Source organism: Mytilus trossulus, chromosome 7, assembly GCF_036588685.1.
Source record: "Mytilus trossulus isolate FHL-02 chromosome 7, PNRI_Mtr1.1.1.hap1, whole genome shotgun sequence".
Classification (NCBI taxonomy): Eukaryota; Metazoa; Mollusca; class Bivalvia; order Mytilida; family Mytilidae; genus Mytilus; species Mytilus trossulus.
Genome location: NC_086379.1, coordinates 17,803,821 through 17,830,266, shown reverse-complemented (window position 1 = coordinate 17,830,266; position 26,446 = coordinate 17,803,821). Strand labels below are relative to the sequence as shown.

Genomic DNA, 26,446 nt, shown 5'->3' with positions numbered 1-26,446 from the left:
TATAGACTTATTGACTTTCCAATAGAAGTTATTTTCTACTTTGTTATCTTAAAAGCCATAATAATAGTTCGTCTGAATATTTCAATTGATTCTCCAACTCTATGAATATACATTGACTATGGTGGCTGGCCGGATCAGGAGTTTTCCGAATATTAGTAAAGGTATGCAATGTGGAAGAGTTTTGTTAACTTAAAATAAGATAAAGGATATATTCTTCTGACGTGTCAGTCTCGTTCAAATCTCGTTCTGGAATTATTTTCAATACATGTGATACAAGATATCAATGAATTTTAAAAATATTATTATCAAACATAACTCTGAGAAAAAAAGTGTATTTACAATGATAGTTTTTGAATAATCCAGTTTTCAAATTTAACTCCCAATCAAGTCAGTATTTTTAAGCCAAAATTTTGAGAAAATGAATGAGGGGTAGAAAAAAAGATTTTACGAGAATCATATACATCTGATACATCATTTTTGTCTTTTCAAATTTTAGAAATGTATTTGTTCAATCATTTATAACAAACAAAAGTTGAAATAATATGCATTTTGTTCTCAAAGCTGAGAAAAATCACAAATTTACAAAAATAACAATATGGCTTATTTGACACAAAAAAAGCATCAAATTATGATAAAACTTTCTTGTATTAACACCTACCTATATTTTTTTTAAGTTAAATTTATTTAGAAAGGTCCATCTTTATTTAAAGTATTAACAAAGTTTAATTTTGGAACATTGATTTTTTTTCACGATAATAGCCCCAAAATAGGTAAAAATTGATGAAAAATTGGAAAATCATCATTTTTTTTTTACGTCTTATAAACCCAAATTAGGTTAAGAAAAAAAGTTTAATTCTAAAAAATGTTTGGCTCTTCAAAGGTTTACATCCTTAATACTACCACAACTTGTGATTTATCTATGTAAAGCTAGCTTTGATACATGTATATGTGTTCGTTTATGTTCGCTTTTGTGTGTGCCTATATTTTCTCCGACTAATTGTACAGTTAAATAAATGTGTTCTGTGATTCTTTTATCTTTTTTCATAGTGAACTAGAGAATTTTTTCCAAATCTATCCGAATGATGCAACGCAATAAATATGCTTCTATAATTTAAAAAGTTTTTTTCGAGACAAATCTACTAAAATGTTATAAATCATTCATTTTTGTTTATTCATTAGAGGAAATGAAAAGAACTGAATTATTTCAAATTTATTTTGTAATTGAAAAGACATATTGAAAAAAGTTCATAACAAAAAACAACAATGTAATGGAGAGAATTTATATTTTTCATAATAATATATGTTGTACTATGTTAAATTCCCAATACGCTACATTTGAAAATGCCTAAACCAAGTCAGGAATATGACAGTTGTTTTCCGTTCGTTTCATGTGTTAAATCATTTGAATTTGCTATTTGATTATGGACTTTTCGCAGTAGTAAACCGGTGTTCAAACTCATAAATCCATGGACAAAAAACAAAATCGGGGTAACAAACTAAAACCGTGGAAAACGCAGTAAATAAAAGAGGAGAACAACGACACAACCCTCAAATGTAACACACACAGAAACGGAGCAAGCATCAGACACAATCCCAGGAGAATAACAAATATAACATCAAAACCAAATACATGAATTTGGGATAGACAAGTACCGTGACACGTCTTACCGCAATGTGAATTTACACTTAAAAATAAGAGAAAACAAACGACGCAACGTTAAAATGTATTACACACACAGAAACGAACAAAAATAGAACAATGGCCATATTCCTGACTTGGTACAGGACATTTTTAAAAAGGAAAAAATGGTTGGTTGAACCTGGTTTTGTGGTATGCCAAACCCCGCACTTTAATGGCAATGTTAAATATAACATTGAAATGACAACATAATATTACAGGACTACAATACAAATAAATATCTGTTAAAACTCTTTAAATAAAATTTCTACGTAAATATAAATTCTCTTGTTATTGTTATCAATCCTCATGTGTTTGAATAATTCTATACCCGATGACCTGCAACTATTTTATGAATAGGTACTAAAATAACCAAACGTAAAACACACCATGCAACCCACACTTTCCTGTAACTCACACAATGGAGATCAATGCATCTCAGTTGGCTACTAATTTGTTGACATTTATGAGGTGATAATTTCATATCTCTTATATTGTTGTCATGACAGACTTTAATTTGTCTTCCTTTACAACCCCAGATCAGATTATTATTGTTGATAATATAATGATTTAATAAACATTTTGTACCATGTCGACATTGATAACAGTCAAATTTTGCACGATCCTTTCGAGACGGTGCTTTCGTCTCTATACGACTCTTTAGTTGTACGTTGAGAATAGTTTTCAATAAATGACGAGCAAAAAGGTTCCGAAGATATGAAGTTATGAAACAAATAAATTTGGAGGGTTTAATTTAACCTGCGCCAATTCATTACACAAACTAGTACTTTAGAATGCCTGTTTCAATACTCAATATTCCAGCACTGTATTATTAACGTTGCTGAATACAAATTGATAGACAACACTAAGAAAATGTGAGTTCTCTTAATGTACAGACAGTAACAAATTAGGCATCCATTAAATGCTTCAAAACAAACATAATTTAAAAAAGGAACAAGTTTGATAAGCGATACCTTTTAACTGAATTTGGCATACTATTGTTGATAGCAACAACAAACAATTAGGTCATATTAAAAAACCAATATTGTCGTAAAATGAAATTGAGGTTTTCATTGCTGTAAACCAATAGCACTCAACTTATTTATTCAGCACGAGGTTTTTTGGAATTTAAAGGTTGTTTAGAACTTTTTGTATACAATAAACGCTAGCGCGTTATAGAAAAAACAAGTAAATAATCATATGTTTAGAATTTCATAACAAAAATTTCTGTATCAAAATCTGTGAATTTTCTAAAAATATCTTGGGTTTTTTGTCATAAAAAACATTTCAATATAATGCAATGAAACAGTAATTAATAGCGCTTTGCCCAAAGTTTTCCCTTGGTATATGTACAAAATGGCCCATCTCTATTATTCATTATCCTTGCTATTTTCCTTTTCGAATTTACCTCAGAGTTAAGCATATTTGTGATTTTATTTTTTGATAATATAGCAGTTTGAAAATTTTGCTACAGAATGGACCATAAACATTAAGGGAAAGCTAAATAACAAGATAAATAAGAGTCTTGGTGCTGCATTTGATGCATTTGTAGAATGCAGAAACTTTGTAAAAAAAACACATAAAATAAATGAAAACAGCCATAAAAAACAGTCAGAAAAAATGGATCTTACTTTCATTCTGTTTTCGTCATTGATAGTTATTTATTAGTAAATTCATTAATTATAAACCATCGATGCTTAAATGTAAATAGTGTTATGCTTTATTTACACTTCTGTAATTAGTTTTAGCGGTGAATATAATTTGCAATGTTTTTAATATTTGTTTTAAGAGATTGATTAGCTTGCTATTAAATCAAATAAAACTATTGATGTCTACAGTTACAAATGATTGTCCAATTAACATGCGTTTCTATAGAGGAATATAAATACTAGTTTCTTCTTTTAGGCTAAATATTTCGAGTATATACGTTTCACCTAAATGTCACATTTATGACAAATGTCTTCAATATGTCAATGAGAACTAACCAAAACTACATATTTATCGCATTAAAAGAAAAACAAGACATATTTGAAGACCTGTATTGATCTATTAAAAAAAATAATATGTGTCAGTATGTTGCTTTTAACATGTGTAATGCTTTTTAAAACATTGCCAACAAATCGTAAATTTGGCATCTGACATCTGGAAACATATTCATTAAGAATCAAAAGATAAATAAATGGTATCTAACAACTTATAAAGGACCCCTTTGCTTTATTATTAACTTCGAGAATTTCGGAAAACTTGTACTAAAGCGAAAGTGATTTCATGTCAAGACTATACCTTCAGTATAATAGTATGGGTTATACTTGTACCTCAAATTGCGTAAATAAGCAAACGTTTCTCAAAAATTCTTTTTAGCATAAGATGAGCATTCGACAATAAATGTCTGTTAACTGACAATTAAGGAAAAATATTAAAAATCCAAATTATTTAAAAATTGAAGAGCTACAAATCAAAAAGTATCGCAAAAGCTGGGCAAAGAATAAGAGCTTTGCAAGAGGTTTGATCGACTAATTTCATACAAATAAACGGAATAAACATTCAACAAGGGTTCAATAATGATACTACCATCTTAAGCTTTCTTTTAAATGCCAAAATTACCAAAACATTTAACATATTTTCAAAGAAACAGTTATGCGTAAGAATTATTTCGTGCTTCGTAACTGTTATATTGTCGTTTCACCCATATATTTATTTTTTTTGAGAAAAAAAAACACCAAAAGTTGATGTTCGGAATTGTATTTTGTTTTGTCCAACATCGTTTTGATTCCTGTTATCCCTTCCCACCAAAATAATGCCAGTTAAAACGTAAGTTCAGTGCATCAAAAGCTTTAACGTACAAACATGTCATTGAAAATTATAATCAATTTGATAGAAAAAAAAACGGTCTTGTCTGCTTTTCTCGTATATAACGTAGTTATACAAACACGCCAGCCGTTCATTTTGACACTTATGTCTTAAAAATGTAAAATAGATGAAATCTGTTTCCTTTAAATGTATAATCGAATGAAGCTTATCCATTACTTTGCCATTTTATTTTAACTTAAAATGTACCAAATAGTTATAAAAAGGAATATACGTCAGTTTGAATTGTTATTTGAATTCTTTTATATAATACAGACATGTAAACAATAGTGAAGTATGTGGTTGTGTGTTTCTTAAACAACTTAAACCGAAATGTTTTATAATTCAACGGCCAAACCTAAGGTTGAATTAAACTATAATTGATGATTTTGAAGAAACACTGATTTAGCCATTATTTCTTCAATAACTGTGGAAAAGCGAATATTAGTTTCTAGTCACACGATGTTTTAAATAATCGAAAATATTTTGACTATCAGTTATGGAACAACATTTTCATATATCGTTTGACCTGGCTTGGTAATTTCTTTGTGATACTTTTTGTATTCTTCTCTTTCGTTTATTTTTTGTCTTTATGCCTTTTTTATTTATCTTTGTATATAGATTTACTTGTTTTTATAGTGATATAACAAAATGTTGACTGCTGTACCCCAATTATATTACAATAATACTTATTATGTCTGTTTGTTTAACTGACACATCGATATCAATATAATTTTATTGCATGTGACTGTCATACAAGTAAACAGTTTAGCTAGCTATAAAACCAGGTTTAATCCACCATTTTCTTCATAAGAAAATGTCTGTACCAAGTCAATTAAATAACAGTTGTTAAGAATTCGTTTGACGTGTTTGAGCTTTTGTGTTGCCGTTTACTTAGGGACCTTCTGTTTAGAATTTCACTCGGTATTACTTTTATAATATTGACTAAATATAGGATCCCATGGTGGTTGATTCATGCTTTCTGTCCCTTCCCATTAATATATATATTTCCTGTGATTTCCTGAAGTTTTGATTTTACTATGTTTGTTTATTAGAAATTGATTTACAACTTTTTTTAACAGTTAATAAACTACTTACTCTTCTTAATAACATTGTATCACTGGATACCATAACTTTAAACAACATTTTGTTCATCACACCCTTATACACTTGTATTTATATCACCAAATGAGACCGTTAAATTTATAAGTGATATTGTTTTAGTGTGTTATGAAAGCATGTTTAAAGCAAAGAACAATCGTGTTGATATTTTTGAGCTTTTAATTTTGGTATTTAATAAGGGACATCGGAGTTGAAGTCTCATGGAGTTCGGTATTTATGTTGTTTGAATTTATAATAATACCATTTATAGGTTTCTTCAAATCATAGGGGTTCCCTCTTTGATTTAAGGTCGTACACCTTTAGTCTTCGATACAAAGTCTCACTGACAATGAATCATTCCACATCTCCACGTTTCATATTGCTGTGAATCCAAATCGATGGATGCAAATATCAAAGTAAGGTAAATTCCGTGTAAAGCAATCTGTAAGCCACTTGACAACTGAGTAAACATATCTGTTGTGTGACATTGCTGCATTGTAGTATTTGTTTACAACTTGGAGTGTTTAACATTCCCAATGTGCATTAACGTGTTGTTAATGATTATAGATGCAATATTGATATTGTATTAAAACATGGGCTTCATTTGTCAACTGTCTGTGATAATCAGGGGAAATAGTTATTTCAATTACTATGAAGAAAATATTTGCGTATTTTGTTAATGTTATAACATGAAGTTCAGCTCAAATTATATTCGATCGCTTTCTTGTATTTAGTTTTTTACCACATTACATAAAGATACATAAAATTGTTAAATTCGAACAATTGTTTTCCACACCTTTTCTATCTATTGAAGTGTTTTGAAAAATCAAATGAATTATGAACTGTATGTAAGTCTTGTCAGGCCCTTTACTCTATTTTGTATCAGTGAAATATTTGTGACGATGGTTGTTTTATCAAGAACAATATATCTTTTATTGTTTTGTTTTGTATTATAATTTTATTTGAAGAGTATTAACAATGTGCCAAAAGAGGCAAAAGATACCAAAAGGAATTCAATCTTAAGAGTCGAAAATAAGGAAACGATCGCACAAATAGCAGTATACAAAACATAACAAAAAGACTGTTCAACACAAATTCTTTTAAAAAAAAACCTCGTGGGTCATCTCATGTAATCCGTCCCTCGGAATTGTAAGTAGATCATTCCATCAGATGGTTCCGGTCGATTATTTTCAAAATGTAGTAAAAAATCGTCAATGATTTTGTCCGAAGTCCGGGACTTCAGAACCAGTGATTTTCTTTTGTCAATTATAATTTGTTTCAGTTATTTGGAAAATTAAGTGTTGAAATTTAATGCAAATCTTTGACTAGGACTTAATACAACATTTGACACGGGGGATACTTAGAAATTGAAACATTATATTGTTTGAGACAAAACACTTTTCACTGGTTTTACTACTGAAACGGTTATTTTAGAACGAACAACTATTATCTGACAGAAACATTTTGTGATGATTCATTGACATATATTCCATAACTTGACTAAACATTTTAAGGTGGTACCAACACTTTAACTAAAATTAATTTGGCTCGTTTAATTTTCTTGAAATTTTGACAAAGTATTAACTTTGATCCTTTAACAAAAATATAAATTTTTTAAAAGTTTTGAACCAACCGTTTTATCAGAAGAATTACACTGGTTATATAGCAGTTTGACAAACACTTATTTTGATCATAGAGAAGCTTAATATTCCCTTAACAACACAACGTAATTAAAACGTTTAGCTGATTTTACAGAGTTATCTCCCTGTAGTGTTAGGTACCACCTTAAATATGTGTATTTAATTTTAAACTCGTCTAAACATCAATTCAACAATGTTAGATCTGTAAATTTGCTTCGCAAATTAAAAATATATATATTCTAAAGCAACATTCCATAGCGACAACATTGATTTATTAGATGTATATACCTAGATTTATAACATAATGATATATCTGAAAATTCCAGACTAGCAATATAACATTCAATAATTGGATTATATTTAACCTTGAATGCACTTACTTACGATGAAAATGATTAAAGCAGGTAATTTGATAATCCAATATAAAAAAGAAATTGATTTCACCATGGTGACGGCAATACTTATACATAGTTTAAATGAATGTCTCTGTCAAAGTGACAAGAACATTCAGAAATGAGCAACAAAAAGACAAAGAATCTTATTCAACAATGGAACAATTTGATCGACCATATTCAGGATGTTTGCATATGAAATACAATATGACATACATTATCATGTACTTTCAGATTCTTCATCAATTTTAATACATCAATACACATACAAATGTGCATTTGAGAAAAAGCAACCGTTGTGAAATGAAAGCCAAATCTAGAAAACCCATTAAAAACCATGGTAAATATAAAAATTTCGCGAGTCGCAAAAAACAAAAAAACGAAATAAGATGTTCCTCCATATTGAGCATATGTAAGTTGATATGCATGCATCACTCGTCAGGCGTGTGGGCTTTTTTTTTAAAAGCAAATTACCACAAGAATACTTTGCTGGAACTGTATTTTCTCAATTCAAGTTGCTGTATTCTATTTGTAGCAGTAAATATACCACTGTTTTAAATTGTTGTACAAACATTCTATATAAATGAAATCTTTCCTTTCCGTTTGTTAAATCGAGATGCATATTTTGAAAGACTACAATATCTCATAATCCAAATGAGGAATAATTTTAAACACTTAAACAAGTATGACAAACTATATTGTTTTTGACTGAGGATGGATTCTCTTTTTTTTCACAATTTCATTATAATTATTACCTTAAACATTTAATGCTTGATACGTAATCTTTCAAGTTTTGAAATCTAATATGTATGCATAAGGTTTAAGTGCTGATTTTGAAAATAATGTTAAGAAAAACATAGCCATGTTTTCTGAACTATTGATACCTTATTGCCCTATTAAAAAAATTTACACCAAGATATCCCCATAGCTGTAAAATATATATGTATATCATCATTTTATCTGTATAAGTACATATTTGTGGGTTCTTGATAAGTCAAAGAAATGATTATTCCAATTGTCGCTATTGTTCACTTTTCAATGTTGACTTTTTCTGCTATTTATTGCATGAACAACATGTTGAAAACATGTGAGCCAATCTCAACTTAAGGTAAAGTTTATAGTTGCATGAATACAGATTCAAATAAACCAAATTGACTGGTGTCTAAATAGTATTTCTATATTCTGTTTTGATAAATGGAGTATCATATTTTGGTTCTTATCCTTATATTTAATTGATTTGCATCAACCCTTTTTATGAAAATATGTTAAACTCTTAAAAGATACAGATTATGTTTATTCTGATTCATAAGGTTGCTAATACCCAAAATTACAAACGTTTTAATATATAAAAAGTTTACTCCTTGTACTAAAATCTATCATTCAGGCAGTTCCAAAAACGTTCATCTACTTAAAATTCAATATTGTCGTATACATTACAAATTTTGTTTTTGTAAATTTTGAGTGTTTTTATGTTAATACAGATTTCAATTTAGGACAACATAATTGTTTTACAAGTTTTTACGTTTTATATTAGTAGTACCACATGTGTTTTTGCAAATTGACTTGATCAAACACATCATTAGGTGATATAATATGGACCTCGAAATTTCCACTTCCATTTACAGATTTTTGAAAGCGAATTTTATATTCCGAATATAATAAAACGCATCAAACAATTATTTCAAATAATACATGTTGTTTTATTGTATTCTAGTCCTATTTTGATGCAATCCGGATATTTTTACTCCAAAGCTAATTAAAGAAAGAAAAAATGTTATTGCATTGTAATTCCGAAAAAAATTCTTTTGACTTTATTATCTTCTGACACACGACCAAGAGTACATTTTCATCCTTTGTTTTACACTAAAATAAGATAAATTAAAGTGAATTGTTACATACAAATAGCATAATCATCGTTTAATTGTCGTCTCGGACTTAAAAATGTCTACTAATTAATCAACCAGAATGCTGAGTACTTTATTGTGAATACTGCACATCATCAATATATTTAAATGTTTCTTGTCAATTGCTTATCTATAAGTAGATGGTACTGATGAATTTTCAATAAAGGTGTTATGATTTAAATAATAATGTCTGAAATAAATTAACATCGTTTAAAGATGTTAATATTGTCACAAATAAACAATTTTAATTTTAGTTTCTTGTGTACAATTTGGAAATTAGTATGGCGTTCATTATCACTGAACTAGTATATATTTGTTGAGGAGTCAGCTGCAGGACACCTCCGGGTACGGGAATTTCTCGCTACATTGAAGACCTGTTGGTGACCTTCTGCTGTTGTTTTTTTCTGTGATCGGGTTGTTGTCTCCTTGACACATTCCCCATTTCCATTTTCAATTTTATTAATCATGATATTAAAAACTGAAGAAATTTGAAAAATGCAAATTTCTCCTTAATCACGTTTTCTATCGAAAGAACCAAACATTTCATTGTTATTTGTGGAATGAAAACCTGACTTGTTGTTCCCCAAAACAATTTATCACAGAACTATGTCAGTTTCGAGTATCACATAAGATAGCTTAATTTTCATCCGATAATTCCCGTTATAAATTAAGTCCTAGCTCTCGATTGAAAAGTATTGTACATACACTAGACCGTTGGTTTTCCCGTTTGAATGGTTTTACACTAGTAATTTTGGGGCCCTTTATAGCTTGTTGTTCGGTGTTAGCTAAGGCTCCGTGTTGAAGGCCGTACTTTAACCTATAATGGTTTACTTTTTAAATTGTTACTTGGATGGAGAGTTGTCTCATTGGCACTCACACCACATCTTCCTATATCTACTATATGATTACTTTTTTCTCTCTGTTTTACAATAAGTATTATGTATTTCTCACCCTGCAAATCAAGTAGGGTTGAAGCATTAATTGTATATCAACAAGATCTAAATTTGATTTGATAACATTGGAACTTCAAAAACTGTTCAACAACAACTTAATTCAATCAAACAATTTTAATGATATAAAGTCATAATATTCAAAGTACTTATTTACTATACAAGATTCGCATTCTGACAATTAATGTGCTTTCAGTGATGCTTGGGTCAAACTTATATGAGAATTCATAGTAAAATACAAAATAAAGAGCTAACAAAATAAGATAAAGACAGAAAGTAAAGCAAAACCGGGACAAAGAATCAGAACTATGCTAGAGATAGAGGACTTATGTTTACAAAGACGTTATAGTGTGAGGATCCACTCATTATTGACTCTCATTGATATAAATTCTCCCCTCATCTAATTTAGAAGTCAATTAGCACTTTGATAATTGAAAAACAAGAGAAGTTCACAGACTTTCGTTAAGTACACAAAAAAGGCAATTACCGTTAGGAATTGTAATATCCAATAGAAGTCAAATCATATTTTATTCATGAAACAACAGAAAGATAAAAGTTACTCAATATCATGTCAAATAACATCGATAGACAGTTATTTGACTATGTAATCCAAGTTTTATAATTAGTTTCTAATTTGACGCCATCTTTTTGTTATTTTATTACTTATTGGTATTATAGTATATATGACATTATTCAAGATTTATTCCGAGATTAAAAGTAAACAAAATCAAGGGGTAAACAAAAACACTAACATTGCCTTTATTTCAGATAACCATAATAGTCTTTCTCATAACATATCATTTGATCTGTTTATGTTTATACTTTGAATAGTCTGAATACTGTTGTTTGCAGTATATGTTAACCGTCTCATATAAAGTAAAAAAAAAACAGCCAAACACTACGCGTGGTTATCGAAGTATTTAGTATAATGTTTGTCGAAAGTGTTTTTTCGAATCTCAGTCCTTCCAAAATTAGTGAAGAATAAAGTTAAATGAATAATGATACATTCATCAAATGTTAAAAAATAATACTGGTGTCTTTCGTTCCTTTTCTGAAAATTAAAATTAAAACTCAGACAAGTGCTGGAGAAATGAAGGCATGCTATAGGAAATTGCACTCAGTCTAGGAAAAGTTTCTAAAATATAGAAGGAAAATAATAGACAATGTATCCTTATTATTTTAAAACAGAAAAACGCATGTATCAATCAGTTGCACTTCAGTGTTCCTGTTGTTCCTTTGTTATGTTTGATGTGCTTCCCTCGGTTAGAGTTTGAAGTCCGGATTTGTTTTCACTTAATCGATTCATGACGTTTGAATAGCAGTATACTACTTGTGCCCTTATTTCAGATCTCTTATTGAGCATCAAATGTACAATACAAATCATAAAGTATGTATGAACTTCTCCAAAAGATTGACAAAATCAACTAAATTCTCATTAATTACAGTATTTTTAGATATGTATTTATTTGGCTTAATCACTATATATCTGACGCAAACAGATATGGCAAACAAAATACAGCCTTACATTTTGTTTGTCTTTTGTTTGATAGTATTACAACAAAAAATATACAAATCCCCGCCTATTCCGACACAAATTCATATATAGTGACCGACTTGACAAACTGTCAGCATTTACATGACAACAATTAATTTCAGTTGATAATCGTTTAGGGAGAATGTATTTTCAGGATAAAAAAATATATCGAACAATTGTCACAAGACTGAAGCCATGTATCATGCAGGTTTCTTAAGAAAGTATATGCTATTATTTTGTACTGTATTTTACTTTTCATACAGAGAAAAGGTAAAGAGGACAGGTAGTTTTGATGTCAAATCCCAGATTTAAGTAAAACATATCCTTTCAAGTGAAACTTTGAAGAATCAAAGATCGCAGATCAGGATATGACTATTCATCGTCATCTGCTTTTCGGTTTAGTCTATTGTTTTACAGAACACCGCCAAAACATAACAAATTTATAGTTTTTGCGCCTTTCACAAGTCAGGAGTCTCTGGCCTTGTTAATATTTGCATGATTTTATATTTTAGTTTCTTGTATATCATTTGTAGTTAAGTATGACGTCCATTATCACTGAACTAGTATACATATATTTGTTAAGAAGCCAGCTGAAGAACGCCTCCGGTTGCGAGAGTTTCTCCCAGCTTTGAAGACATATTGGTGACCTCCTGCTGTTCTATAGATGGGTTGTTGTCTCTTTTACACATCTGGAAAAATGTCCCCGAAAATCAAATACCCCTTTTCCCAATGTTACAGATAAAACAGAGAAAAAAGAGCACTCAATAATATTTATAGATTATTTATGTTTTTTTTAAATGAGATGCAATTTCTCATTCTCATCGAAGGGCGGAGCCCTGAGATGAGATGAGAAGGAGAAAAGGCATCGAGTTTAAAAAAAACATAAATAATCTATTTATCGCAATAATTTGTATTTTCGAATATCATTTAATTTAAATTTCAGTAAAATAAAACTATCTTATACGATGATAATGCATTTTCTTTAGTGATACAATTTTTTTTGGCGTAGGCTTATTTGATATATATATATATGTAGTCGCTCAAGTAGTTCATTCATTTGCAAAAAAGATGTCTCATCTGACCATCCGGCGTGTTCAAATATGGCAAAAACCATTTTCACTGTTCATAAGCTGTAATTTGGTGTTTCTACGTATCAAAATGAAGTGAACGGTTGAATGTATTATGTATTTTCAAAGCAGACGAAGAAATATACATGCACGAAGAAATGTACATGCAGACAGACCTACGATGATTTGAAGTAGAGTTATGTAAAAAAAAAAAAGGATTTTTTTTTATTTGTTAATAACATGATTTGATTACTTTTATTAACTTCAAATAAATTATTTAACGGCGAAATTCACGGTAAAATATTAAAACGAGAAATCATCTTTTATTGTTGACATTTCAGCGAAGTCATCCGATAACAGTTTTTTGTATAGTTCTGGCTAATCTTTTCTGATTGGCCGACACTCTAGCGCATGAATTATATTAATACGCTGTTGCTAAGGACCTTAGAAACTAGCGATAATTTTCATTCTCACTCTACACGAGTGATATGAAAATTATCACAAAAAAACATCAAAGGAAAAATACAGATAATAGCGATAAATATGTATATATTCATAAGAAAAAGAAAACTGCAACAAAGATTAGACATGTTTGTTATGTTTACTCAATAGAAAGTACATCACAGTCGACATATGTTTCCAGCAGTTGAACATTCTTAATAGCAATATTAATATTATTCAAAATCTTTTGATGTTCTGTATTTAAATCAATTGCATAAAAAAATGAAAGTGAAATTGAGATAAGAACTACTTTTTGAAATCGAATTCTTAGGATAAGATACATGTTTAAAAAACAAATTGATTTGATACGGAACGTTTGATGAATTCATAAACAATAAAAAAAAAAAAAAACCAAAAAACCAAAAAACACATTAATATTTTAAGTCCATTTTATGGCAATGTCTGTCTTGTAACCGCAAAGTCAATATGCAATAACGTGAACAAAGGTTTTAATACATAACGTATCTTCTTCATATCAGCTCTGGACGAAATTCAAAAGCTGCTTTTTTTGTTTATTTTGATAAAGCGTCTACCAGTTTAAAGCTTCTTCATTTAAAAGTATTACCATAATTTCGGTTTATTTCTCTTTGGTGCATTAAAGTACTTAAATTTTAAAGGTAGACTTATTTCATCAATCGACAAGAATATATAATATGCAAATATCCAATAATATAAAAAAATTGGAGACGTTATCGCAAATTGCTCTTAAATCCTTTGATGAATATAAATCATCAGAAAAAGATGTATAATGTATACTATGAACTAATGAACCTAGTCTGTGGTTGAGTTTGTCACATTTTAATGGCTCTTACAATGTATCATCAAGGGGGCGTATTGTGTTGCTGACATATTTGTGGTAGACTCTATTAAATGTATTCATCACTTTCAGAACTTTGGAGCGATTTAGAGGTTGTCTCATTGTATAGAAAGTTGTTCTCGATTGAAGACTGGTGTATTGATCTAAAGATTTATTTTCTTTTAAAGTGTCGGTCAATTGCTGTCTCATTGATGTTAATGCCATAAATCGTTTTATTTATATTCACATTAATCAGGAACAGTAGTGTCGATAGCACAATTATGCCCCACTCGTACTACCATTTTCTATGTCCAGTGGACCGTAAAACTGGGGTCAAATCTTTAATTTTGCATTAAAGTGAGAAAATTCATATAATAGAAAACATGTTTGCTAAGTTACAAGTCGATTGGACTTTAACTTTAACAAACACTTCCTTGACCATAAATTTTAACCTGAAGTGGAACAGACGGACGAACAAATTGACGCACAAAGGGACGGACGAACGAACATACGAACAATGGGACGGACGAACGAACGGACGAACAAAGGGATGGACGAACGAATGCATGGCATATATCGAAAAACATAATGCCCCTTACAAAATGAAACTTGAAGAGGAAGTTAAAATGATTTCAAGTAAAAGCTATGTAATTTGGGAAAATCATGCATCGACAAAACCATTATTTCCGAAAAAGTATAGAAAACTTATATTTTGTTTTAAAGCTATGGTAATATTATCAATGAATGATCCATTTGTTGAGTCTGGAAACTGTGGTGCTAAAATGTCACTTGTGTTGGCACTTGGACGTGCGAAACATGTAACAAAAGAATTTATTATACGATAGACAAAGGAAGATGTGGTGTGAGTGCCAATGAGACAACTCTCCATCCAAATAACAATTTAAAAAAAAGAGCATTACCCAAAAAGATATGTTAAACGCATTGATATATTTGTTAAATACAATTTGAAGCAAAATATCTTTTTCGGGGTTTAACTCTTGCTTATATCAAAATATCAATGACAAACATTCAAAATCCACTATTTTGACAGTGTTGCTGTTTATCAATAAATATAAGAAGTTTAAAAGCATTAATACAGAATATCAAGTATATATTTCACTTTATTCCTTCTTTTTCTTCATGAATATCAAGTAAGTCTATTTAAAATATTTAGGTAAATCAATCTGTATAAGTTTAATACATCTATATATTCATATTCCTTTATGTGTCATAAATGTTTAATATTTAGAAGAAAGTTAGTGTTATAAAAAAAAAATCACATTGCTATAACTGCTGTTTGAGACTTGTAATATAATTTTACCAGTAATTCTGTCTGGAGATAAATTTTGAGGTGATTATAAATGGATTTCAGATCATTTTGAATGATTCGACCATTTTTATAAAAAAAAAAAAAAAAAAAATAGATTGTGAAAATGTCAGTGGGATAATAAACAGAGATATTGGACAAAACCACCCTAATAAGTTCTTTAAATATAACAATGTACAATGTAGTCTATTTGTTCAAGTACAAAATATCAATAAAAATCAGAAAACTAATATACAAAAATGAACTTAATTTCCGCTAGTTTTGTTGATAAGGAATGCCTCAAATGATATTCTCTCTTAACACACAAAGTAATGATTATATTACCTCTCCTGTACTGCTTATGTAATGCTAAAGTAATTACTGCTTAATGTTTTTAACCATATAAAGGATATAACAAAAAAGTAATTACAGGCCAGGATAATTAATTTCTTTAATGATGGAAGCTAATTTCCTGTTTAAGTTTTTTCTTCCGCTTTAGAAGTTTTCAGCGTAGGTATGATTGATGATTATGATGTTGAAAGAAGATCGAATGATATCATGAAGTAAAAACGCCACTGTTAAAAGCACATTGATGGTCAATTATAGTTTGAGAAACATAAATACAAAAACTTTAAAACTCGGAAATTGATCCGAGGAACCTCTTTAATTTCCTTTATATTTTAAAAGTGGCTGGACTAACATGTTTTACGTCAACGTTTTAAAAGCTTTCTTTCTATTTTTTTTTACTGCTTTGTCGAATGATTTCCCTTTCAAGCACTTACCCGAACATTTCTTTTAATGAAAACGATATAACTTACAAATGTATATGATTATGGTAGTACTTGATATCCTGAGAATATATAAATTGAAAGAAAATATGAAAAAAAAATCCTGCTGCATAATGTTTTCAAGGTCTAAAAACAAATATTTATTTTCTTCTTGTTATAAACTAATACCCAGTAGTAAAGATATGAGTACAGTAAAAACTAGTTTAAATCAGTCTGTTAATAAATGCCAATGCAAAGTCTATGTTATCGTACATGAAGGAGAAAGCTTGTAAGTGTGTATTCATAAACGTCACACAAAATCATTCTCCAGTTTTATAACGAGGGAGCTACTATGTAAAGTCAGTAATAAGGGAAATTGGATTGAGTTTTAAAAATGTTTGCTAGACTAATGATAGATGAAATCATGTACGGCTGTCTTTTTTCACAATTACTCATATATGTAGCAGTTTGTTAACTGCATTACGTTGACTATTAAATGTTTCAAACCTACCTCTTTTCTGCTAATTGGTGGCAGTTTAGGTTTAACTGCAAACTGATTTTCTGATGGTGGTGGTTTTTCTTCACCGTCCTGAAAAATATCATATTTGGGAATAATATACCAATATTCGAAAAAATCAAAAAATTAAAAATTTGTAATGAACATTATGAACTAAACCAGGAACACAAAATATGGAAAATAATCATGGACTCGTGTGCTTGTATTTCGAAAACATCCAATAGAAAATAAAATATCGGTGACAAAAAATGACGCAATTGTTCTATCGAGTATATTGAGAGCAAAATAACATAGCAACCGTCCCAAACATTATTCAAACAAGACAGTTCCTTATCAAATGGCAAAATACATCAAAATAATGGAAAACTACTGCCTCACTTAGAACAAAAGTGATAAACTTCCAACAAAAAGTGTATTTGAGAAAAGGTTAAAACTTCATTTTGAGCATATGAAGTCGCTTAGCAAAAAATAAATGCTAATAATTACAAGCGGAGAACAGGAAATTCGTATTTTCAAACTTGTGCAGCATTCATAAATTATATTTCAAATGTCCACGGATGTAGATCGAAACAACTTTCCTTCGTTTACAATTGTTCTGTCTTGTAATGGAAATTACACAAACCTAAATAACCGACGTTTACCCTAACTCTTTGACAATTGAGGACTTAACGTTCACAACATTTTTCATTAATGTTTAATTGATACAAAAATGAACTGAAGCATACAATATCTATAAAATCTAATAGTATAGTGTAAATGATCCTGTTCAATTTCTGATTATAGTATTGTATTTGCTCGGTTTATTTATTGTATCCACTAGAATATTTCTAATTTGCTTTCAGAAGATTTTTTGACAAGATAAATGACATTTTGTTAAGCAAATAAACTAATTAAGGCAGTGAAATCGAAACTGGCAAAAATCACGCAGGAAATTAAAACATTTCCTATAAAAAAAACACTGATATGTATCGTTCGCCAGTGTACCATTTCATAATTGATTGTTTTCGTGCATGACCAAATAGTAAAGTAAGCAATGTGCACTTGCGGTTTAGCTAGTCTTTTAAGTTTTTGTTTTATTAACAGATTGGAAACATTCGAACTCTGTCATTTTACAATAAACAAAAGGTTTCCTTATACAAGATTGTAAAACAGAATGGGAATGAAATAATAACTGTATAGTTTTAAAATTTTAAAATTAGTTTTTTTTCAAATTTTATCATTAAAAATCATGTGCAGCTTGGAAAAACAACGTTGACAATTTCTATACTATCGTTATGGAAATTAATGTTAGAACAATATAACATCGTATCAGCAGGAAAAAAAAAGATTTTAAACAGTCGACCAGCTTGCAATTTAAAACATTGTTTATCTGGTATCTGTCCCATTACATTGTGCAACTGAAATACGATTGAAATGATTCTGATTAAAAAAAAGTTCCTCTATGACTATAACACTTTACCTCAAAACAGAAGCACACGAGGGAAGTATTGTTTATTACATTTGTTTACTAAATACTATAGGTTACAAGAGCGCAATTATTTGTTTACATTTTACCGGCAAGTTTTTTACCCCAAGATGGTACTCAGAATAGAATCCTATACGGCTTCTGATTGGTTGATACAGGATTGGAATTACATTTAATCGAAAGCTTATCCAATTAGGTTTAAAAATTGCCGAAAATCATATTCACATTTTACGAAGTATAGAAAATATCTTCAATTTCTGCATGTCGGAGCCATTAAAAATATGCCTTTTTCAGTAAGCGAAAAAAGTAGACGATTTTTTTCAACTGCATTTTAGGTCAATTTGAGCCGCATGACCCTATATATTTTGTTGGTTGTAATGCAACACTGGCATTTCTAGTAACAGGAACTGCCACCCGTTTTTCCCTAGTTTGTGTAGTCTTCGAGAAAAAAAATACGGAACACTAGTGGTATCCTATGGAAAATGCATTACGAATAATTGCGCTCTTGTAACCTATAGAGAAATGACACTTTTTTTTAATAAGGCTTTGAAGAATATCAAAAATTGTCATTTTGCTCGGGAAAAATGTGAAACAGTGAGAAACGGGGTCAAATGGACTTTTCATCGACGTGAATTCATTCTATAGTCTGTTTCCTATTTGTATTTATTTCTATATCTAAATCTAGGGTGGGCTCGAATGTCGACAAGGTATGAAGAGTATGCAACGTTTTTGTGATATCTACTGTTTTTATCGGAAAGAGCATGTATAAATCTTGAATTTGAAGGTAAATTTTGGTTTTTAACCTTAATGACAGTGTCTCAGTTGCTTTTCTAGCAAAAAGCTAATTTCGTGAAAATTGGCCAAAAGGGTCCCTAAGCAAATACCAACGATTTAGTTAAATTGCAAAGTAGAAAAATTAATCTTGGCATTGAATATCGTAGTCTAAGAATAGTTTCTCTGGTTAAAGTAGAAATATCCTAATATTTTCAACATTTGGGAAAACTATAGTCTGTTTCAAAAACGTGTTTTTTCGAGAAATGGTTTCATATATAGCCATTCTTCCAAATTTGATGTAGCTTTTCCATATCAGAACGGTTTTGTCGACAATATGGTCAGTGTTGGATGACCTTCGAAAAATTAAGCCAATAAATTAACATTATCTTCATGTCTCTTTGACCAGTACCGTATTTGGTGAAAAAATCAGTTCCAATTTTAGGCCTGATCGGCGGGCAAAAACTAATTCTCCAAATTCAGAGAGTGATCAGATAATGTTTTGAAAATGTGATATCATCTAGATAGACGCGAGCGCGACTTTTGGCGCGGGCGCTTAATTTTTGGAAATTTTTTTCACTACTCTATAGGTTACAAGAGCGCAATTATTTGTTTACATTTTACCGGCAAGTTTTTTACCCCAAGATGGTACTCAGAATAGAATCCTATACGGCTTCTGATTGGTTGATACAGGATTGGAATTACATTTAATCGAAAGCTTATCCAATTAGGTTTAAAAATTGCCGAAAATCATATTCACATTTTACGAAGTATAGAAAATATCTTCAATTTCTGCATGTCGGAGCCATTAAAAATATGCCTTTTTCAGTAAGCGAAAAAAGTAGACGATTTTTTTCAACTGCATTTTAGGTCAATTTGAGCCGCATGACCCTATATATTTTGTTGGTTGTAATGCAACACTGGCATTTCTAGTAACAGGAACTGCCACCCGTTTTTCCCTAGTTTGTGTAGTCTTCGAGAAAAAAAATACGGAACACTAGTGGTATCCTATGGAAAATGCATTACGAATAATTGCGCTCTTGTAACCTTAATTCTGTCCTGATACTTTCAACCTCAATCTCGGAATGATGTACTTTAATAATTAAGATTGTCTGTTTTAATCTTGATAATTTTTATTATCATCTTGGTTGTCGACTTCACAATCTTTTTGTACCTTTAAATGTATACATTGAGCGGTCATAAAGATATCTTACACCTTGTGATTCGAGTGCTCCTTTAATAAAGTCGAAACTTGTTATTTCGCAACTTAAGTTCATAGTATCAAATTTCAGTAAAAAATCCCAAGATGAAAGTTAAGAATTCAAAATCAAACTTGTTAATACCAAGATTAAAGTTAATACTGTCAATATTGAAGTTGGAAATGTTTAAAGATTAAAATCGACAATCATGAAAGAATAATAATAAAATTTCGCTTATACACTTCCGTACTTAAAGGTGTTAAATATTTTGGATTTTCCCTTTTGACTCGTCGACCAAGGCATAAAGCAGTAAGTGTCATATCATCTATTTTAACAACTCTTGACATCGGCATTATATTGGTTTCAACACAAATGTTATTTGATCTACATGAAGAGATTATCAGAGATTAAATTTATAAGCATTCTTTATTTGTTTAAAAAATCCTGGGGTTTTTTTTGGTTTTTTTTATAAATATTTAGGAAATTGAGAATGTTCAAAAGTACTTTAATCAGACGTAAAACGAAAAGAAAGAAAGACGTGTCTTTTAATTGGGAGGTCAAATTCCTTCTTTATTCAATCAATTTTAATCTGAAACTCGTGTCTGGGAGTTTTATAATGCTCAAAAACCACAAAAAGGACATTTCTTTGACTTAATCTAATTATATTTTACAGCAAGTGATTACTTTAAAATCGTCTGAAGAGTACATCGTGTGCCTTGTCATGTTAAGTCCGTTAGGTTGAACCAATCAAACTAATTATATTATCTAATAAAACACTTGATATATATACACTACTATTACGCATGTTGCAAAAGAGGAGCGAAAGATACCAGAGGGATATTCAAACTCATAGATCGAAAAACAATTAAAAACGCAATGAAACTCGCAAGCTCGCGCAATATAAAATTCTGCTCGCAACAATAATTTCCAATATTCATGCAATAATCCCATAATCTTATGTAGATGAAACGTGCATCTTGTGTATCAATTTATAATCCTGGTACCTTTGATAACTATTTCGGATTATCGAAAAATATTCAATGACCATACAACACTGATAACTAACTCATGCGCTGTGATATGGTTATATTTATAAATTAACTGTTAACAAATTTTTGAATCTTTGAAATACTAAGGTTTTTCTACCTCAAGCATAGATCACCTTAGCTGTGTTTGGTAAAACTTTTAGGAATTTTGTTCTCAATGCTCTTCAACTTAGTACTTTATTTGGCCTTTTTAACTTTTTGGAATCGAGCGTCAATGATGAGTCTTTTATAGACGAAACGCGCGTCTGGCGTATATACTAAATTTAGTCCTGGTATCTATGATGAGTTTATTTCGAACATTTGTGAATTAATGTATATTTCAATTATTGGAATAGTTATTCTATGATAACATTTTTTTCTCTATTGTAAAACTTTGGTAATAGCTCCTGCTTCAAATGCATATCTTAGTTAATCAATAATCAATACATTCAACAATCAATCTCTGTGGGTATTAATAATACACGCCGTTCAATATGTGACGAATTAAAACTATATTTCTTTCTATTATTACTTCTTTTCTTGTCTTTCTATAATTACAAAGTGTACTATATTTAGAAAATATGATAAATTGGTTTGTCTGTTTTGATACCTTTCAGCTATTTTGGTAGTTGAATAAGACATGATTCAAAGCTGAAATATCCAATTCTTCTGATATACGTCATGAAGGTGTTGACTTGTACAATTATGATCTAAACAATAAACATTTGTTTTGAGATTTGTGTAAACGTTATCTCAGTGTACCTTCATTTTTTTTTATATTTTACCTATTATGTCTGCTTGTATTGTTCACACATTTTTGTCAATATGGTAGACCTTTTTGCGATTGGCATCCGTGTCAGATTTTTAATTAGTTATAAAACCAGGTTAAATCTACGATTTTCTACATCAGATAATGTCCGTACCAAATCAGGAATATGACCGTTGTTATCCATTCGTTTGATGTGTTTTAGATTTTGATTTTACCATTTGATTAGGGACTTTCCGTTTTAAATTTTCCTCATTTAACATTTTACTTTTTTGTCAATTCATAATCTAAGCCAGTTTTGATTAAACAAAAATGCTTTGTTAGCTGTATTGCAAAATACAATACATGTACGAATAAGATTAAATGCTGTCAACAAGTTTTCTGATAGGATAATCCGTGTCTCCAAATATTAACGGCAGATATCAAGTACGCATTCGGCAATCATATGTTCAATCACAACAGACAATACCATGACCAAAAACAAACAAAACCATAACCAAAAACAGACAAAACTATAACCAAACAACAAAACAATAAAAAAGACTCTAGTGTGACAGACTGGTAAACGAATAGTATATTGAATGAATTGAATTGAAATGCATTTAGATTAAAACACAATTTTGACAGGTGTAACTCAATTTTTGACAATAATGCGCCATGACTGTTTGTTTTGGTGTCAGTCTCATGAAACTATATGCGACTGTCATACAGGTGAGAGAGTGTCTGGCGTATCAAATTATAAGCCTGGTACCTTTGATAACTTTTAGCTAGCTATAAAACCAAGTTTAATCCACTAGTTTACCCTCGAGCATCGCTGGAACGACATTAATTGTCTATATGTTTGAATTGAATATTCAAAAGTATAAAGTCATCATCGTGAATAATCAATATGTGACTTTTATTTACCTCAATGCACCCCCAGGTTTTTATTTACCACAATGCACCCCCAGTTTTTTATTTACCACAATGCACCCCCAGTTTTTTATTTACCACAATGCACCCCCAGTTTGTTATTTACCTCAATGCACCCCCAGTTTTTTATTTACCTCAATGCACCCCCAGTTTTTTATTTACCACAATGCACCCCCAGGTTTTTATTTACCTCAATGCACCCCCAGGTTTTTATTTACCTCAATGCACCCCCAGTTTTTTATTTACCACAAAGGACCCACAGTTTTTGAAAGAATTGTTATATTCAATCGTCTAAATTACCTTTTATACCTACAATGTATAACGATAAATCATAAAAGAAACTTTGCCCGAGGAGCTGTATTATTTGATTAAGTAGAGTAAAATAGTGTGGATGCTGATTTATAAATGTAAAACACATTTTTGACAGTACCAAGCTCCGGGTACTGGCATTTGATTTCGGAATTTGGCATTTTTTTTTTTTTTAAATTTTAATTTTCAGGCAAAATTTATGTCATATATTTGTAATTACATGTCAAATATAAGTTGATAGACATTTGCTTTTCTGGGTTTTGAAGGGGGAGGAGGATTTTTTAAAGTATTATCCCTGGGCTGGAAAGAGCTGAAAACAGTTAATCTTATACAAGACAGGTGTATATGATTTTTTTAAGGTGGATCCAGGTAGCAATTGTGAACATTAGTGAAAAAAGCATATGTAGCAAAAGATTGAAATGAACAAGTAATCTAAAAAAATGCAACCCCCTTCTGAAAATCCAATTACCGTCCCCTCGTACACTTTGAGCATGATTTCTCTGACTGACAGGTGCTTTCCTATTGTATTGTAATAAACGACTTAAACTCGATACTTTGCGTTGTGTTACTTTTATGTTCAAAATCTATATCGAAGGAGCCCATTTGTACAAAAGAGGGACGAAAGATACCATAGGGACAGTCAAACTCATAAATCTAAAACAAACTGACAACGCCATGGCTAAAAATGAAAAAAACAAACAGACAAACAATAGTACACATGACACAACATAAACTAACCAAAGAATAAACAACACGAACCCCACCAAAAACTACAAAGTAACGTCATAAACATAAGACGTAAATACGGGAAACATAACGTTTGCATTATATTCTCAACACATATATTGGCTAGTCAGTTGATGAATAGTATCATCTACCACGTGTGGTTATTTTCAAATGCTGTAGTCTTACTTTCTGAAGTTACGTAAATGATTACTTCCAATATAACGATAGATTACAGAGTTTAACACATCGAAGAATGGTATAGACTGAAAATAATTGAGAGAAACAAATTTCTCCCTCTTGGCAAAAAATTTTAAACATTTATCTACTTACGATTGTTAAATAAGATTAAACTATTGTAAGCGGAGAAATAACTCAATTGCAACAGAGGTAGAAACCTTATCTATATGTTAACCAAACGCATGGGACACAGACAGACAATACACAGACTCGTGTATAGCATCCAATGTGTTCCCTTAAGTTATATTTGTAGTCAAAGCTTATATGGTGATTTGCTGTGATGATAAATTAAATTTAATAGTGATTTGATTATTTGCATTTAAATCTAGATAGAATGTTTTCCATAGCGAGAAGGATTAGATAACAAGAATATGTCCATAGTACACGGATGCCCCACTCGCACTATCATTTTCTATGTTCAGTAGACCGTGAAATTGGGGTCAAAACTTTAATTTTGAATTAAAATTAGAAAGATCATATCATAGGAAACATGTGTACTAAGTTTCAAGTTGATTGGACTTTAACTTCATCAAAAACTACCTTGACCAAAAACTTTAGCCTGAACTTCACACTATCATTTTTTATGTTCAATGGACCATAAAATTTGGGTCAAAACTATAATTTGGCATTAAAATTAGAAAGATCATATCATGGGGAACATGTGTACTAAGTTTCAAGTTTATTGGACTTCAACTTCTTTAAAAACTACCTTGACCAAAAACTTTGACCTGAAGCGAAAGGACGCACGGACGCACGGACGCACAGACGCACAGACGGACGAACGGAGGCACAGACCAGAAAACATAATGCCCCTCTACTATCGTAGGTGGGGCATAAAAACAGTACCAAATATAAATTAATTAATATAAATGTATGACGAAAAAAATGCAGGGATATACCTGATGACTGTTATCTGCCATAGCTTTCTCTTCTTGGAAAACGTGTTCGTCTTTGCAATTGCTTGAAATTTCATTTCGTGCTACAGTTTAAAAACTAAAAACCGAGTTTACAAGATAATAAGATAAAAATGATTTTCTCGTGATTTTTCCATTTAAAGAATTAAGCTTTTTCAGCAGTTGATTTAAACTAAAGATATCTTGAGATATTGATATATTTGTTAGATTTAATATCTCTAAACATTTTCTTTTTTTTTAACATTGCCATACAAGCGGGAGGTTTGGCTAACCATAAAACCAGGGGTAATTCCCTTTTTCTTTAAATGTCCTGTAATAAGTCAGGAATATGGCAGTTGCTATCATACAATTCGTTTCTATGTATTTTGTTGATTATTTTTGTTGCATTTCACTGTTTCTGTTGTTCATTTTACTACTCTTATAAATGTTATAGTTGATGTTTTCCCCTAGTTTTTAGTTTTTAACCCGGGTTTGTTTTCTCTCAATCGATTGATTACTTTTAAAAACCGGTATACCGCAGTTGCCTTTATCTACGCGCACACGTCATGTTATATAATACTGTTATTACATGCTTTAACAGAGTATTCTGTGTTAATAGGGCATTTTGAGTATAGAATATTTTATTTAGTTATTATCTTTATGGGACGTATAACATTGTCGGTACTGGATTAGCTATGCCCTAAAATCCCAGCACTGCCGGTACTGTCGTGATTCAGATAAAACAATGTGCCTGTTTATTTCCAATTTATGATTTATCGAACATTGCTTAGTTTGTTTTTTTTCATTTGCAGCACGTCATAAAGGAAACAAAACATTTATAAAACATGACAAAACATACATCATGTCTATTAAGTAGTATAAAATAATTGACCAATGTGGACACATGTTCCTTACTCTCTAGTCAAAAACTTGTGCACTTCCTTGATCTACCTTATGGTAATTATTTCTAATGTCTACTATGCTATCCTTTTAAACTGACATCTATATCATTATCCGCTTAAATGTGTCAGAATGTCTGGATTCTGATGTATTGCATTATTGTTGAATGAACTTTGTCTTGTTCATTCTTATATACCTACTAATTGACTTGATATTGACTGATTCACACCGTATCATATCGAA

At 30.4% G+C, this 26,446-nt stretch overlaps 1 protein-coding gene across 3 annotated transcripts in view; it reads right to left on the bottom strand.

Annotated features, from left to right (window-relative positions):
* Positions 1-26,446, bottom strand: part of LOC134724739 (BAI1-associated protein 3-like) — a 136,892-nt gene that overhangs the window by 37,520 nt on the left and 72,926 nt on the right. For all 3 annotated transcript variants that reach the window (XM_063587943.1, XM_063587946.1, XM_063587944.1), the window contains exon 4: positions 16,995-17,072. In XM_063587943.1, coding sequence (XP_063444013.1) covers positions 16,995-17,072 — 78 coding nt within the window. The remainder of the gene's footprint in view (positions 1-16,994; positions 17,073-26,446) is intronic.